The sequence below is a fragment of the Trachemys scripta genome, chromosome 2 (genome assembly GCF_013100865.1).
Source record: "Trachemys scripta elegans isolate TJP31775 chromosome 2, CAS_Tse_1.0, whole genome shotgun sequence".
Lineage (NCBI taxonomy): Eukaryota > Metazoa > Chordata > Testudines > Emydidae > Trachemys > Trachemys scripta.
The window spans coordinates 84526448-84540651 of NC_048299.1; the positions used below are offsets into that span (position 1 = coordinate 84526448).

The 14204-nt window shown below is 42.2% G+C and overlaps 1 protein-coding gene across 3 annotated transcripts in view; it reads left to right on the plus strand.

Annotated features, from left to right (window-relative positions):
- Positions 1-4833: 4833 nt before the first annotated feature.
- ITPRID1 (ITPR interacting domain containing 1) overlaps positions 4834-14204 on the plus strand; it is a 67650-nt gene continuing 58279 nt past the window's right edge. The window contains exons 1-4 of one of the 3 annotated variants that reach the window (XM_034761128.1): positions 4834-4921; positions 10805-10976; positions 12663-12711; positions 14118-14161. In XM_034761128.1, coding sequence (XP_034617019.1) covers positions 10826-10976; positions 12663-12711; positions 14118-14161 — 244 coding nt within the window. In that variant the 5' untranslated portion in view covers positions 4834-4921; positions 10805-10825. Of the gene's footprint in view, positions 4922-8677; positions 8759-10705; positions 10977-12662; positions 12712-14117; positions 14162-14204 lie in introns of those variants that run through there. The other 2 variants (XM_034761130.1, XM_034761131.1) reach the window with 2 other exon arrangements.

Genomic DNA, 14204 nt, shown 5'->3' on the forward strand with positions numbered 1-14204 from the left:
TAGAGTTTGAAAAGTTTGTGCTACCATCTGGTAAATTTGCCATTAAAAAAAAAAAAATGCCTGCAGGAGCATTTCAAAATTAATTGCATAGCAATGGAAAATGGGGAGGAAGGAAAGGACTCTGCTTTTGGGACAGGAGTAATGGAACTGAAAAGTTGAAAGTATGAGCCCAATAAATTTTCAAGCACCTATGTTAGAAGGCCAGGTTCTGCCTTTGCAGACAACAGTCAACACTTGCCAATTTTGCCTGCGCTATATTGAAAAGTTTACCTCAGTATTTGCTATACTTCCCTGTCCTTGCTAGAGGGAATACCTGGAATGCTAAAAACACTGGACTAGACATGCCTGCTAGACCTAGCTGTGCATTGGGGGTGGAAGCTCTGCTGCACTGCATTGGGGGAGAATGGGGAAGCATTGTGCAATAGGGAACCCCTTCGTAGGCAGGGGGAGCTCTTGTCCTGCTGCTGTACCCCTTTATAGAGTCCAGCCTGCCTTCCTCTGCTGTCTTGTCCCGATTTATGGGCCAGTGTGAAGGGAAAGGAGGGCCATGTCCTCTTTGCAGTGCTGTGTGCCTTGGAAGAGTAGCAACAGAGTAACTACCCTGAATGCAGTGTCTAATTGTGCTTTACTCAGGCCACACAAGGATGGAGGAAGGGTCTTTGGGCCCATTCTTCTGCACACAGTGTGCTCATCTAAGGGCCTGGCAGAGGGAAAGTCCTACTGAGGGGAAGTTATCACTAAGGCCATGGGAGGTGCCTAAAATTGGCACTGGGGTATCTGAAAATCTTGGTCCTGTAAGGTGCCAAGCACCTCTTGAAAATGGCACTCAGCATCTCATGAGGGATATTCAACACCTCACTGGATCAGGCCCTAAAGTGAATGTTTCAGCAACCAGGTAGATGCTCACATCTGAGAACTGGGCCCACAATGTAAAGTAAGAGGTCAGCTAAAAAACAAACAATAAAACCCCAACCCTTTCGCAAAGCTTCCTGCTCCTTATTTTCTTGCTGTATTTTCTCAGTAATACAATAGCAGTTGACTTTAGCTTTCTGCAAATATAGTTTTAAAAACACATGCTGGGCTAGGCATGGTGCCAGCTCCCAGGTTTAGAAGAAAATGAAAAGCAAAACGTATCTGGATGGGGAGGAGGAAGAAACATATTGGGTCTGATTCTCCTCTCACTTGCACCAATATAAACAGGGAGCAAATCCCCGGAAGTCACTGGAGCTACACTAGTGTAAAACTGGTTCCTGTGAGCGGAGAATCAGACCCACTCTTTATATACTAAGCAATTCTCTCCTTTCCCCTTTCTAGCTTTTTCCATGTCAAATCTCAGTAGACTTGCTGGGCTGGATGAGAAAACTCAGTTGTTGCAGATAGTGGTGATCTGGATTCAGTTGTGGTACTGGGGACTGTGTGTTTGAGGGCTAAGCTTCCCAGACAGACCATACAGTAAGTGGCACTCTGCCCCAAGGCAGTATGGAATTAATGTCCTAGCATGGAATTAGGGGTCCTATTCTCTCTTGGCATATTCATCAAACTGGAATCCTGACCTCTTCTGCTCACTGAAGATCCAATGACACATTTTATTCAAGTCAGGATGTCTATGCCTCATGTCCTGGTCAATTTCCAAGTCTGGTAATTATATTTTACCTCCCTGAATCTCCCCAGGAGTTTCACATGTACACAACAGTCCTCCTTATCTGTCCTAAATTGTTATTCCTGGGAGGAATTCTGCGCCACTGAGCATGCACAGAATTTGTCCCCTGCAGATTTCTTTGCTTCCCCACAGAAAAATGACTTTCTGATGGGGAAGCAAAGGGAAGCCACAATAGCAGTCACGCGACCCTCCCCAGCAGTATGTTTCGGGTGCCCAGGGCAGCAAGCGCAGAGGTAAATCACTGTGGGGCAGGGAACGGGACTGGGGAAGACCTGGCTGATGACTCCTACCCTGCGCTGGGCTCAGCTGCTAGTCCCAGCTGGGCTGGGGAGGAAGGCACTTCCTCTTCCCCTGCACAATATCTAGGGCCAGTTCAGACCCACCCCCCAGATTTCTTCCCCAACTTCAGGAAGCTTCCTGCATCCATAACTCCTCAGCTGCAGGGGGAGGGATCCCTCTGCAGGGCGCTGCTCCCCCATCCACCCAACCCCGTGCATCCAGACCACTCATACACAGACCCTCACACCGAGCCTCATGCTCTCACACTCAGTACTTATCCATGAGCCCCATTCCCCATGCACCTGGACTACCCTGATGAGCCACCCAGATTCCCCCGCCCCCATCAAGTCCCAACCAGCTGCACCTGGATCCCCACCCCACTAAGCCCCACTCCTTCATCTGGACCGCCCCCACACTCAGACCCCCCTGCTGAGCTCTATCCCCCGATACCCAGATCCCCCTAGCTGAGCCTCAACCACCTTCGCGTGGACCCCCCTGCAGAGTCCCATTACCGTTGCACCCAGAACCCCTGAATGAGCCTGTTCATCCAGATCCCCCCCATACCCAGATCCCCCACTGAGCTCCCCACACCCAGATTGCCTCACACAGAACCCTGTCAATTCACACCTGGATCCCCTCACACTTGGACCCTGCCTTGCTGAGCCTGCCTGCCCACACTTGGTGCACCTGGCATAGAGGGGCAGGGCTCTGGGGTGTTTCTGGGACAGGCCCAGTCCTTGTATTGTGTCAGGGTTGGGTGCAGCCTCACCGCTGAGTCCGTGTGCCAGGGGAGAGCTGCACAGTGATCTCCAACCTCTGTGCAGTCAGTGGCCTGTGCTCCCCAATGCCATGCTGGCGCCTCCACATTTATTTGACAAATAAAATTTGCAGAATTTTAAAATATTGTGCACAGAATTTTTGTTTTTTTTGGTACAGAATTTTTAACTTTTTGGTGCAGAATGCCCTCAGGAGTAAATAATTGTGATATAGTCTTGCTTTACATTCTGAATCAGCTGTTCTTTCCCCAGGGCTAGATTCTGCACAGCTCTTCTGTGGCTCCAATGGTGTATCTGAGAGGGAGGGAGGAAGGAAGGCGCCTCTTCTGCCTTGCATGGCATATGTAAGGCTTGGGCAGAATTGCAGCCCTAATTTACTCCTCTGGGGGAAGACAGTACCTCAAATGGTGCAGGGAAGGGGTGGGGATTAGGCAGCCATGGCTCTGCCCTCCTTGCTCCACCTACATTTAGGTGACCAGACAGCAAGTGTGAAAAATCACACAGTGGGTGGGGGGGTAATAGGAGCCTATATAAGAAAAAGACCCAAAAATCGGGACTGTCCCTATAAAATCAGGACATCTGGTCACCCTACCTACATTGGCAAAGCTGGCTGGCCATGCAAAGGAGATCATGCTGCAGTTATTAGTGATGCAACAGTTTGTGTGCTCCCCTATATATTGGGGAACTCAGGGAGGCCCCCTTACTTTCTGCTTCCTTTGGGGTGATCTGACTGCTGTGTTCCCAGTGCAAAGACAGCACGATCCAACCCCAAGTGATTAAACAGCATTTTTAGCCAAATGTCTTTATAAAGTTCCTTTTTAAACTGTATCAGATCCTTTGAAATGAGAAACCCTTAATAGGTTCTTGTAATAACTGACATGGACTGACAAATTTGGGACCCAGTTCTGCTCCGGCTGAAATCTATCGGAATTTGGCTATTTACATCAATGGGAGCAGGATTGGACCATTTGTATCTGGTATCACATGGAATAAAAATGATGTGCTGGACTTAATGACTATAATGATGGCTACATTTTAGTTAATAAACAGAATTACTAGTAATCAATTATGTGCCGTTCCTTTTTGGGGCAAATGACACAGTTTTTCACTTTGCTATTTGCTACTATGCATTCAGATTGGATCCATGTAGCTCTGTTTAAGGGATTTTGCATTTATTCTTTTAGCTCGCACAGCATCTTGCACACTGGGGTCTTGGTCTATCTCTAGGGCTCCTAGGCATGATGTTAATACCAATAACAAATAACAATAATAAAAATACAACTTTGCCACTTTCATTTCCATTCCAGTATTGATAGAAATCTAGTACTTTGAAAATATCAAATGATTTATATAACCTTGGTGCCAAGTAGCTACTAAATTGGGGGAAAAAAACAACCTGAAACTACAGTTCAAAACTAGATATCAGTAGACATGTCATTTGCTGGTTACAGAGTCTCAAGCACGATCGAATGTACCCGTTACTTAAGAACCTGAAACCTAAATCCTTTATTTCAGCTTTTGTATTCTAAGTACCAATGCAGGTCTACAGGTCTGGCTTTTTTTACTTGTGAGCTTTTACACGGAGGTTCAGGTGCTCTGCATCCTGAATATCAAGTTCTGTGTCCTTCATTGCTTGTGATTGTTTGCAATGCAAATGGGAGGGTTTGTATCAAAGAGAACCATATCCATGGTAACCAAATGAAGACAAGTTTGCATTACTTCCTTAGTAAAGTGTAATCCTTCCCCTTGTGCATATGCCAAAGGGTCACACTGTGTTAAAGAGACAGGAATACATTTCTTAAAAATAAAGGCAAATAAAGCAGTTTCTACTTTTTTTATTTGTCTCAGTTCTCTCTCACACCCCCCTTCACTCTGTGATTTTTTTTTTAAGTCTTCTCATCATTAGAACCTAAACTAGACATTGTTCCTACGTTCCTTTGGCAGGGAGGATAAGCAAACAATCATCCATCTTAACTGTCAACTCAAACACCACTTGTTGGCAAACAGCCTTTCTTGGCCCTTCATGTTGGTTTTTTTGTTTGTTTGTTTGTTTTGTTTTTTTAGTTTAATGGGGGCTGGAGAGCCGACCCATGAGCACAAGTTCCTGTATCTTGGTTTTTCAGTCTTTGAGGGAGTAGCACAGCACAGATGTAGATGCACCCAGACACCAATTCCATTTTATTAACAGCTGGAGCAAGCAATACAGGTTAGATCGCGGCTAACTGTTTTTATTATACTACAAAATGCCTTCTGTTCTTCCAATGTAATGGAAAAAATGCTGTTTTGTTTTTATTTTTCTGGTTTATGTTCCAGTTAAAAGAACTGTAGCCTTGATTTCTTTAGCTTTTTCCCAGCCTTGTAGCTTGTACTTGTTTGACCAAGAAATGTTATTAATGAAGGCAATGGAATCTGGTCAAATGGAATGAACTGCTAGACCTTTGAGGTTGTTGCTTTTGTATAAGTTGTTCTAGTTAACAGGTTGTATCAAGTTTCATGAGTGATGAGCTCTGTGCTAAATTTTCAAACTTTCCCTTTTGTGACAATATTAAAGAGGTTTAAAATTCAACTATTTCTCTCTGTACAGTTTTACATTGTGTTTCAAATGGAAAATTTTGGGGAGTGAGGGTGCTGTTGGTTCTTATCATCTGCTATGCTTCGTTTTCTCAATTAAGAGCTAAATCATTATGATTAAAATTTAACATTATGATATGATTCAGCTTCCGTCACAGAATTCATTCACAAAGAGCCGCATTAATTGTCTTACATTGCACTAGTACTTCTACTTTAATAAGAACAGGAGTGAAATCCTGGCCCTACTGAAGTCAATGGAAGTTTTGCCATTGACTTCACTGTGACCTGTAATTCACAGCAGATTTTTATCTACAAAATCATGATAAAAATAAGGCATTATTTGAACTTTTTTTCCATTTTGAGTAACTGCTGTATTTTTAAAAAGTTTTCTATTTCATACCATGGAATTATTTCATATTATTATTATTTTAGTCCCCAGTATATATTTTACACTTCTACACCAGCATCACATAGTGATTGCAATATGCTTAACAAACAATTAATTTAGCCCCACAATGTCTCTGTAAAATAGTTTAGTATACATGGGGAAATCGAGGCACAGAGGGCTAGGTTCACAAAAAGACATATTATCTAACTGCCGCTTTAGGTGCCTAAACCACAGAATCAGGCCCCCACTGGGAATCTCATAGCCCCTGCTCAGGTGCCCCTGAATCTTGTAGGCATCTAAAATCACTGAGCCTAAATTTTTGTAGTAAACAATCCTTAGACACCTACTTTTCTGCCTCTGAGCGTGTGCACTGCAGACCACACCAGGTATCCAGACACCTAAATCCCAGAGTGATGCACAAACTGGGAGAAGATAGGTGTTCCTATGCCTAACTCACTTGTGGGACAGACCTGATCACTGTGCTGTGAGCTCACCTACTGGATCAGGCCCCTGAAGGTGAGCGTACACAAAATGGCCTGGAGGTTGGGGGAAACAAGGAGGAGTCGTCCCTCATAACTTTTAGCCCAGTGGTTAGGGTACTCACATGGGATGTGGGAGATCCCAGATTCAAATACCCCTTCTGCCAGAGGGAGAGAATGGATTGGAACAAGGATCTGCCACCCCTCAGGGATATTCTGATGTTGGGCTCCCTTAGCCTCTCCTTCTAAAATTGTTCCACTGTGTATGTAGATTGGCTGTTGTCACAAGATTTCCACCATCTTGGTCCACCTCCAAACAGGGAACAGGTTCCAGAAAATGAATCCCTTCCAGTTTTAGATATGAACCAAAATTGTAATCGTGGGTTCAAATCCAGAAATTTGAAGCTGAAACCCTCTTCCAATTCAAATTTGGCAGAGGGAGGCTTGAATTTGAGATTCCAGTGTGATCCCGTCTCTAGGGCTAGATTGTGACCAGTTCTGCACAGGTGCCTGGGGTGGGAGGGGAAAGAGGGTGCAAGAAATCTTTTTTTACCCCCACCCTCCTGGGACTGGTCACTGCTGGTGCTCACCTCCCTGGAGCTGGCAGGGCTTTGGTAGAGGAAAGTGCATGCTACAACCTATGTCGCTCCCCTTCTACTCCTGACGTTGTGCATCCTGTGTCTTTCTTTTTTTACTAGGTTATGTATATTGTGCTCCATTCACCTGATGGAGCTATATATTGGTATATAGAGAAGAGAGAAGACTCAGGATGATGACCCTGATTCTATTCTACAAATACGTTCAAAGTAATAATAGCAAAGGCCATCTTTGTGTGGGGGTTTCTCTTTTTTTTTTTTTAATCCTTCCTAAATGCAGGTGATCAGTTTAGAATTATATATAGTATTCCACTTACACATCCCAGGATATACATAACTTGTTGTGCGATCCCAACACATATGTCTGAAAATAGCATTGGCTTTTTCCACAATGGTGTTGGATTGCAACAGTGGGCTTAGTTTGCTCTTATAATACATAAATCATTCTGGCCCCAAGAACATGCTCGAGTGCTTTGCTGAATGGAGATGGAATTACTAATGTGTTTAAAGTTAAGCCTGTCCTTAAGTGCTTAGCTGAACTGGAGCATCTATGACTTGCTGCTGTTTTCTAATCTGTATCTGTGTGATGTATGTCACTTTCCTAGGAGCTTAGCTTTACATTTATCAGTACTGATTTTCATTATGTACAAGCCACTGAGTTTCTCTTGTCCTGTAATTTGTTTCTGTCCTCCTGTGTTTTATGCAAACCTCTCCATTTTACTGTTATCAGTTGATTTGCTGATTGTTGAATTCTATCCTTTCTCTGGATGGTTAATAAAAACATTAAATGATATCCATTCCGGAGACTGACCCTTCCGGCACATTACTTTTCCATTTGGAGATCTTTACATTAATTTCTATTTGTCAACTAATTTCTAGTTTTCATACCTGGCAAGTATTTATCTAATTCCTTTAAATGTTTGTTAACGTGTACATATCGCACACCATGATGAATGTGGTGTGATGAAAGGAATTCCAGAGTAACTTGTTTTTGTGAAATAATCATTTAAATATTTCAGTGGCAAGGAGAATGGGGTTGCTAAGTGCTGGCAACTTTAAGTGAGACTGATCATTCTGAAAACTTGCCATAAATTGTCTACATCTTGTTTCAGATGTATTTATTTGTTTATTTATTTACTTTGTGTAGTTAAGAACCTGTGTACATAGCTCATTCACAAGAGTCTTTAACTTCTACCTTGTTGCCTTCCTTGTGAATAGAGCCTCCAAGATGTTCCCAATGTGTTTATCAAATGAACAAAATACACAGAACATGGAAAATAGCCAGTCATTCATTTCATCGACAGATTTGCAGAGCTAAATTTACTTCTGGAGATCAATTAAATTAAAACACACAGATGATGAGTGGCTCTGGCACCCAAACTGTGATCAAGAGGACACTCTTGTCTGAAAAGATGTATCTTATCAGATTAATTATTATGTCTTATAATTAATATGAAATCAAAAGGAGCTCTTGAGTTGTGAGTTCAATCCTTGAGAGGGCCATTTAGAGAACTGGGGTAAAAATCTGTCTGGGGATTGGTCCTGCTTTGAGCAAGGGGTTGGACTAGATGACCTCCTGAGGTCCCTTCCAACCCTGATATTCTATGACTCATTCTATGACTCTATGACTCACTATCCATGGAAAAGAAGTTAATGTTGCTAAAAATAATTAAGGCTAATGGGAGTTACCTATATACATCTCCAGATGTAGGGCTTGATTCTCTATTGCCCTGCACCTTGTGTAGTCATTTACACCAGGGGGAATGGGTACAATACACTCCAGTTTGGATTTGGTAGTATTTTACACCCATTTTGCCCAGGTAAAAAGGACAACACAAGGTGCAGGAGAATCAGGCCCCCAGATACAAAACTTGAAAATAGGCACATTAAACTAAGCTATATCTGAATGTTTGTCCTTCGTCCTCAGACATTCCGTGTCACAGCATCTCACCTTCTGTTTCTGCTGAAAATGGTGAGAAAAAGGAGATCTCCTCTCCACATTGTAAAAGGTGTGGATTTGCATCCTTTGTGTGTCCTACTTTCCAAGCATTTTTCACAGTATTTTTTTTCCTGATAAGCATAAGATTCCACTTCCTTGCAGGCAGTAGTTCCTGTAGTCCCATATCTTCACTATGGGCTCAATAGCAAGGCAGGCTGTGTAGCCTTGCATGAGTGTAAGGAAAAGTTAGATCTCCCTGCCTTATACGCTGGCACAGCCTCTATGGAGGTTGGGCCTGTAGGCATAGGGCTAAGGGGGCACTCCATGCCCTCTTCTCTGCCTCTGCCTCTTCCCCTGCCTAGCAGGTAAGCAGAGATGGGAAGGCATACATAGCTCTGTCCTTCACCCTTGTCTCCCTGCAATGTGTTGGCCAAAACTGCTCACATAGAGAAGACCTCACATGTATCCCCCCCCCCCCCCCCCGGACACTGCTATGTTTCCAAGTAGAGAGAGAGGGAGGTCACGCTGTACCCTCTCACAGAGTGCCAGGACTGGGACTGTGCACAAGGTGTGAGTGTGTGGGAGAAATGCTTCCTTTGTTCTCTTCTTCCCTCTCTCCATTCCCTTCCCCCACACTACGTCCCTCTCCGTTGCCTGCCATAATCTGGACAAAAGGAGTCTGAATGGACTAGACTCCCTCCAAGAAAAGGTAGGAGCACACTGGCAGCACAGCATGGGGAAGCTCACGCTGGCACTGTCTGTACTAGGTCTGTTCTCTGCATAAATAGAGGACTTCACTCTCTAGTTCTTTCGGAAGCGCCCAGGTCACCTTAGAAAGGAAAGAACTCAATGGGTAGACCAGGTCATATAAGCCAATATTCCATGAATGAGCTTCAGCCAACAAAAAAAAAAGTGGTTTCAAAGGATGTTAAGAATCCCAGTTCATTTACCTTGAAAGCATCCACAAAAGACAGACAACAGAGGGATTTTTTTACACCCTAGTTACCGACACTTTGCTGGGTAGGCTCCTGCCTTTTCAGTTACATTCAGTTCCAGGCTTATTATGTGTAGTTCTAACAGAACAAACTTTGAAAGGGATCTTTAGGCTTTGAAACTATAAGCGTCACTAACTGCCCCACTGTTGGCTGCTATGCCACTTGCTGGGCAGATTCTCTGCACGAGAAGAGATTGGATTTCCTGGTGGAGACCGTGGATATGAAGTGCCTTAGCAAAGTGAGGAGGGGAGACTTTCCCAATGCCTGCTAAACTGTGCCTTTCTCAAGCCAGTTTTGTCATTGACAAAGAAAAAAAATCTCCAGATTAATTTAAAAAATGAGAGAGACAACCTAAGTAATGTTCCCCTTCCTCTCCTTTTCTCTCTGTCTCTTATGATAAAAAAAGGTTTTAAAAGCTGCTCTTATGGGGCTTAATCCTCTCTCCTCTCTTAAAAATTTTGATGCAGTCTGGCCTCCATCTGTCATCTCACACACACACTGAAAAAACAATCTTGTTGAAAATGTGATTCATGACTACAGTGATCTTTGTTAGAATGTTGCTGCATTGGAGCGCTGTGGGCAGATTGAACGGCAGCATTTGGAAGGTTGAGTCAGGACCACTTTTTTTTTTTTTTTTACTGCAGACTTAATAGGTGATTTGCTGGACTGAAATAACAGCTGAACCATGCTAAGCTTGGTAGAGAGTAAGATGTGCCTGCAATGCCCATTGCAAAGATATTTTAAATTTGTATTACAGTAACACCCTACAGGACTATCTTAGACCAGGGACACATTGTACAGGACACTGTACAAACACATAGTAAGAAACAGTCCCTGCCCCAAAAACCTTCCAATTCAAACATATCCACATTACGGACAGGGAGCTGAGACGCAGAGAGGTGAAGTGACTTGCCCAAGTTCATACAGGAAGTCTATGGTAGAATCAGGCATTGAACCCAGGTATCCTGAATTCCAGTCCAGTGCCTTAAATTCACTGCTGAAATGCAGGCCTCTCCCACTTGAGCTAAAGGATGAGCTCTGTCTATAGGTTGCTATAGTGTAAAACAGCCAGGATTTGTTAAATGTATTAAACATGATTTTCTTTGTATCTGTTTTCTTAGCTCACAAACTTACACCCTGGGATGGCTTCAGAGTCTTACTGTCATGAGACCAGCAGAAATGAAATGAACAAGAGGGATATCCTGTTATTTGCCAAAGCATCATGGACTCACCTGGATGAAGATTCTCTGACTCCAACTGTAGTAGACAACCCTCTTCCTCTTTCACAGCTTGGTGAGACCTGGGAATGGCATTACTGGATTCTTAAAAGCCTATTATGACAGAGGATAATGGCATTTTTCTTGCATTGTAGTGACTGCACTAATGACATGAGTACTAAGGCACACACTGCACTAGAAGTAAGATTGGGCTTATAGTCACATGGCTACCTTGAAATAATCATGTCATTTTACAATAATTCCACGGTAGACAATATGCAAACTCCAGTGGAAACAATTACACAGTAATAAGCATTAATACTATTGCATTATCTCCTAATAACTCTGGTGATACAAGTTATAACCAAGAATGTCACACAGCTTTTCAGTACCAAAGAGCCTTAAGTGGGGAGTATATGACTGTACAATAAAAGCAGTCCTTTTATTTTTGTTGAGTTTGCCTGACTGCTATATTTGCCAGTTGCTCCCATTAGATCGATCCCCAGTCTTGTCCCTTCTCTATTCTATATTTCATTTCTAGTTATTTTAAGGTTTTATACTGTCAGCTATCACCATAAGATTTGAGCCCCTTCCATGTAAAACTGAGAGGAATAGCAAAGTCCATAGTGGGATTCATGTAGTCCCTGGCACTTCTCCTTTTACTTTTTAAGGCTGATTTGTTTCAGAGTATTTTTTGGTTGGTTGATGTTTATTGACTAAAAGAGGTATCAGTGTTTTATCTACTATTTTAAAACTATTTTGTTAACCCCAAACCTTACACTGCGGAAATGCAGGCCTCTCCCACTTGAGCTAAAGGATGAGCTCTGTCTATAGGTTGATATATTGTGAAACAACCAGGATTTGTGAGATGTATTAAACATGAGTTTCTTTGAATCTGTGGGGTTGGGTTTTGTTTGTTTGTTTGTTTTTTGTTTTTGTTTTTTGTTGTTGTTTCCATTTTATGCCCTGATCTGTTAGTGTGTGTGCACAGTGGGAAAAGATGCAAAACAAACCTTGGTCTTCTTTACATTCATGTTGCACTGAATAGGCTTTAAACTGATTTAGGCCTGGTCTACACCAGGAAATTAGGTCAATATAACTATGTTTCTCAGGGAGTGAAAAATCCACACCCCAATTTCTGGTTTTGTTAAAGTTTTATTTTTGTTGTATTTTTCTGACCATCTCTTATTTATATTTTGGTGAATGCAGTGTCTAACATTTGACAGCACACAAACTTCCAGGGAATACTCTTCCAATGAACTTTAATCCTAATCCCCTAATTAATTAAAGACTCAGTGGTGACAGCTAGGCTATTTTTTAAACTGATGATTTATCTGAACATCAAGAAGCAAAAAAAAAAAAAAAAAAAAGCATTAATACATATCAGATTTTCATTGTAGCATTTTTAGCAATTAAATAATTGTCTCTCTGTGCCTCAGTTTCCCCATATGTAAAATAGGGATAATAATCCTTCCTTTCCCCTACCTTTTATTCATTTTCTCCATTTAGATTGTACCATTTTTGGGGCAGGGACTGTCTCTTACTATGTTTTTGTATAGTGCCTAGCACAATGGAACTTCATTTAGAAAGAACTCAAGTTAATGAAATGAAATTACTGCCAGTCTTTCCCTGGATAGCTTTTGCAAATTCTGGGATTAATGGCACTGGGAAATGAAGCAGTTCAGTCATGTGGTAAAGGGCTATAAACCAATCAGCAACTGTAGCCAATGATCCTATGTCTTTTTTTTATTGTTATTTTTAGAAGATTGTAAAGAAGAAAATATTCGACACTGGCTGGATTCTGGGTTCTTGTAAGTTTTGGTCATGTTATTGAATAAGTATTTCCTACATCCTCGAATTATGCCTGTGCACTTACTGATAGCAACAGTAGAGCTGGCCAGGAATTTTCCATTGGGATGATTTTCTGACAGACAATGCAGTTTCTGAAAAATTTTAATTTTCCATTAGAAAAATCAAAACTAAATATCTGATTTTTAGGTGTGTTCAAAATGTTTTGTTTTGAATCAATTCAACATTAAACTATGTTTCTCTATTATGGTGCATTGCCTCATGGGAGTTGTAGTGCACTTTCCCATTCTCTCATATGGTTTAGGGGGGCTACACCTTCAATAATGCAATATGGATAACCCTCTGACCAAACTGTGTGATGCATCATGGGAGTCATGTGATTTAGGTGGATCATGGGAGATGTTCTCTGCTGAGGGAGTTTGGTTTATAGAAAAGAATAGAGGCATCAGACTTCAGTTTCAGGAATGTTGAAATGTTTTCTTTCTACAGAAAATGGCAAAGTGAAATGTTTCAACATTTCCAAATCAACATTTTTCAGAATATTTTGTTCCATAAGGTTTTGCTGTTTTATCCAATTTGTGATGAAAACAAATATTGGAATTTCCCAGGGGACATAAATTCTGAATTTTGCTCAGTTGTAGCCTATAGCACTGTGGATACGGTATTTCAGTAGCTAGAACTACATTCTGCCTCTTCTTAGGCAGAATTGCACCAGGGAGAAGGAATGGCACAGCCTTAGGAACAGTGTCTGGAGACCTGGTGATGAGTATAAAAGGATGTAAGAAGCATGCCAGCACCTTCTAGGTGTAGCGTGGGCAGGACCATTACCATGGCCTGTGCCACCCAGCCTGTCCCACCCAGCCATGCCCCACTTGGTCATTTAGTACACTATTGCAAGCTAGTGACCACCCCACCACACATATTGGATCTAGTGGGAACTAGATTATGGCTGCCTCCGGTGTGGGTGCACTCAAAAGGGTAAGGCTTTGTTCAACCTCTTCACTCACTAGTCCATGTGCACAGGGGAAGAAATAATTTTAGTCCTTGATAGATTTAGGGCCATAAACTGCAAGCTTTACTTAGGCAAAATTTTCAGGGACAGACAGCTAGAGGTTTTGTCTGTAGCAAGGACTGCAAGATTGGACCCTTAGTGCTTAATTAAGGTCTCTGAATGTTGGGGAGCGGGGGAGGGGGCATGTACTGGTGGAAATTAAGTTGGGCAAAGGGAGCATTTTCCTCACCACCATACATACATGGCAGCTCTAATATACATTGAATGCCTAGTGCTGTACTTTTCTATGAAACTGCATCCCCCTTCCATATCTATTTAATGAAGGAGCAGCTGAGTATCATGCTTTTTATGGCGATTAAATTCCTTCTTTTTAAAAAACACATCTTTTATTTACAGTTTATCTACAAGTGAAGATTTACAACAAGACAGAGAAAAAGCAGGTAAAACAATAAAAAATCTGGGACATCTGCCTCTCTGGGCAAA